Source organism: Buceros rhinoceros, unplaced genomic scaffold, assembly GCF_000710305.1.
Source record: "Buceros rhinoceros silvestris isolate BGI_N320 unplaced genomic scaffold, ASM71030v1 scaffold13438, whole genome shotgun sequence".
Lineage (NCBI taxonomy): Eukaryota > Metazoa > Chordata > Aves > Bucerotiformes > Bucerotidae > Buceros > Buceros rhinoceros.
Genome location: NW_010425326.1, coordinates 56,437 through 59,348, shown reverse-complemented (window position 1 = coordinate 59,348; position 2,912 = coordinate 56,437). Strand labels below are relative to the sequence as shown.

General features: G+C 47.1%; 1 protein-coding gene across 1 annotated transcript in view; it reads left to right on the top strand.

The window, feature by feature from the left end:
- Window positions 1-548: 548 nt before the first annotated feature.
- Window positions 549-2,912, top strand: part of CHAT (choline O-acetyltransferase) — a gene marked incomplete at its 5' end in the record, with an annotated part of 15,365 nt that continues 13,001 nt past the window's right edge. The window contains 2 exons of the mRNA XM_010141108.1: window positions 549-729; window positions 1,500-1,677. Of these exons, the coding sequence (XP_010139410.1) occupies window positions 549-729; window positions 1,500-1,677 (359 nt within the window). The remainder of the gene's footprint in view (window positions 730-1,499; window positions 1,678-2,912) is intronic.

The following is a 2,912-nucleotide window of genomic DNA, read 5'->3' as shown; positions in this document are numbered from 1 at the left end:
TGGAATCTTGGTCCTCTTTTGCTGAGGGAAAAACTCTGCACCACGAGATCCTCTTCCTGCTGTGGTCTCTCTGCAGCCTCTCCCGAGAGGCAGCACCATTATTTCCTGCTGCAGCATCACTGGAATATGTTACAATCTGTAATCATAATTGCGGTATCTTCTTTTCTTTTTGGTTTTTTTTTTTTCCTGGCCACTAAAGAGGCCCTTTAGGAGGTGGTGTTCTCACATGCCTTCCCCGTTCCTGGGGTCCCACCTAGGCAGGCTTCCCACCCACATCGCAAGGCTGCTTGTGACCTGCTCGTCTTTCCATTTCCACTAGACGATAATGCAGTTGCTTAATGAATATGCATGAAGCTGCCAGGAGTGATGTATTTAACTTTGGTATGGGAATTCATCTATTTCCCTTATACTGTAATCTCATTTTATTATTCAATTTGTGTTATACCTGATCTAATTGTAACAGAACAAAGGACAGATTAGATTTCTTTTCCTTTCTGTCTCTCTCCCCTCTTTTCCTCTGGCTTGTTTTTCTCCTTCTCTCTCTCCAGCCGTGCTTTACCTGTTGATTTTGCTCGTGGACAGCTGTCTGGTCATCCTCTCTGTATGAAGCAATACTATGGACTCTTTTCTTCCTATCGTCTTCCAGGACATACCAAAGACACCCTCGTGGCCCAGAAAAGCAGCGTAATGCCAGAACCAGAGCACATCATTGTTGCTTGTAACAATCAGGTAAACGACTGCCCTTTTTTTATACCTTTCTAGAATTCTTAGTTTGCTTAAATCCACTCAAGAAGAGCCTAATCCCATCACTGTTCGGAAACACGATTAGTGCGTTATGTATGAATGAGCTCACTTCTTACCAAGCATCCCCTGTCAGTATCGCCAAAAGATGCTTCCGCAGCATTTTTGTCCTTCATCCGCACTGTGTTCCAAGCACAGTGATGCAGAAAGGAGGAGTGTGGCAGATTTCGTTTGCTTTCTCATTCAAACAAAAATGTTTATTAAACAGAGATGAAACCACAGTGGGGAAAAAAAAATCTTATTAGAGTGCATTTGCTGGAAATGCTGCTGTCTTGACAGTCAAGCCCTGCCAGGTCCCCACTGACCCCTGTCCCTCAGCACCACCTCGACCTGTCTGTGAAACCCCTCCAGGGACGGGGACTCCACCACTGCCCTGGGCAGCCTGGCCCAGGGCTTTACAGCCCTTTAGGTGGTGAAATTTTTCCTCATGTCCAACCTAAGCCTCTCCTGGTACAACTTGAGGCCATTTCCTCTTATCCTAACTCCTGATTCTGTCTCTTCAGGGTTTTTTTTTAGCTTATTCCGTTTGTTTTATTTGGGCCAGTCCCCAGGGGTTTTGTACTCCGTTGCCTGCAGGCCTGGCTCTCCAGGCAGGGCTTCAGCATCTCAGCACCTACCCAGGCGGAAGCAGAACGTTGGACCAGTGTGGGTCCAACCCACCCATGACTGTTCTTCTGACTGCTGTCATTTTTTTGCAGTTTTTTGTTTTGGATGTTGTCATTAATTTCCGTCGTCTCAGTGAGGGAGATCTTTTCACTCAGTTACGAAAGATAGCCAAAATGGCAGAGAACGAAGAGGACATGCTGCCTCCCATTGGCCTGCTGACAACCGACGGAAGAACAGAGTGGGCAGAGGCCAGGACGGTCCTTATGAAAGGTTAGCAGCAGCCATCCCAGCTTTCTCCTCTTCATCACCTTCTTCATCCTCTTCCTCCTCACCATCATTGCCTGCCTGCGCCGGGAGCGAACATTACAGCACACATAGGACTGAGCGTGCAACCTTGCTGCTGGATTTTCTAGCGGGAGGAAGCTCAGCACGTGTCAGTGTTCAGACGGGGCAGCAGGAGGTACAGATTGACCCTTTGGCTGTGTAAATCTCTCTCGCTCCATTCTCTATGTTCCATCTCATAAAATCCATGACATCAGATTCTGTGATTTGTCCTGTTCTTCCTCTGAGCTTTTGGCAGCTGTTGGACATTCTCCATCTCACCTAACAAAGGCAGCTACAAGTTAAACGCCCATTAAATCTCGCAGTGTTCTCTCTCTCATCAGTGGAGAAAATATGAGGTGACCTAGGTACTCATTCCTCCCTCCTAAAACACGTGTTAACTCATCTCCTTATCTCCATGTCGTGGTTCAATCCCAGGCAGCACCTAAGCACCACACAGCTGCGCGCTCACTCCTACCACGGCAATGCTGCAGAAAATATCGCTGGTTTACCCCTGCCCTGGAACGTACGAGAGCTGCCAGTATTCTCAAAGTATGCAAACGTCCCAGGGAAGATCTTACCTTTTCTTATTCAAGTTTATTTGTGCTTATAACAACTTCACAAACACACGCACCGAGTCCTGGCCATTATTACATGGTACCAGTCTCACCTCCAGGCTTTCCCCTCCCCGTCTTTTCTTTTTAAAGCAGGAGGAAAAAAGATCCCTTACTTTAATGGAAACTGAGATAAACACCTAATCACTTATTTCCATGCCACACTTTAAAGACAGTGAATACCTTGAAACCTGCAGCCAAATCTGCCTTGTAAACCTACATCATCCTAAAGAAAAAGAGACAAATCCCCAAGCCCCAGCAGAACCGTCTCGATGGTTTGTCCCATCCTGGACCGTGAACGTGGGCCTGCAGAGTGAGGAGGGTGAGGTAGGCGCAGTAAGGAGGTGGATTCTTGCTGCTGTCGGGGCTGCTGTCCCACATGTGCTAGATCTGAATTTCATTCAGAACTGTCTTCTCCTATTTTCCTTTTCAAAACAAAACCCTGGCTAACCAAAAGCCGACTGGCCAATGCAATGTGACTGTGTACATTAGAAAGGAGAAGGGGCACAGGATGACTTGCAGGGCTTTAGGCTTGTCCTCACACTTCTCTGTTTCAGCTCTTTCTGGAAA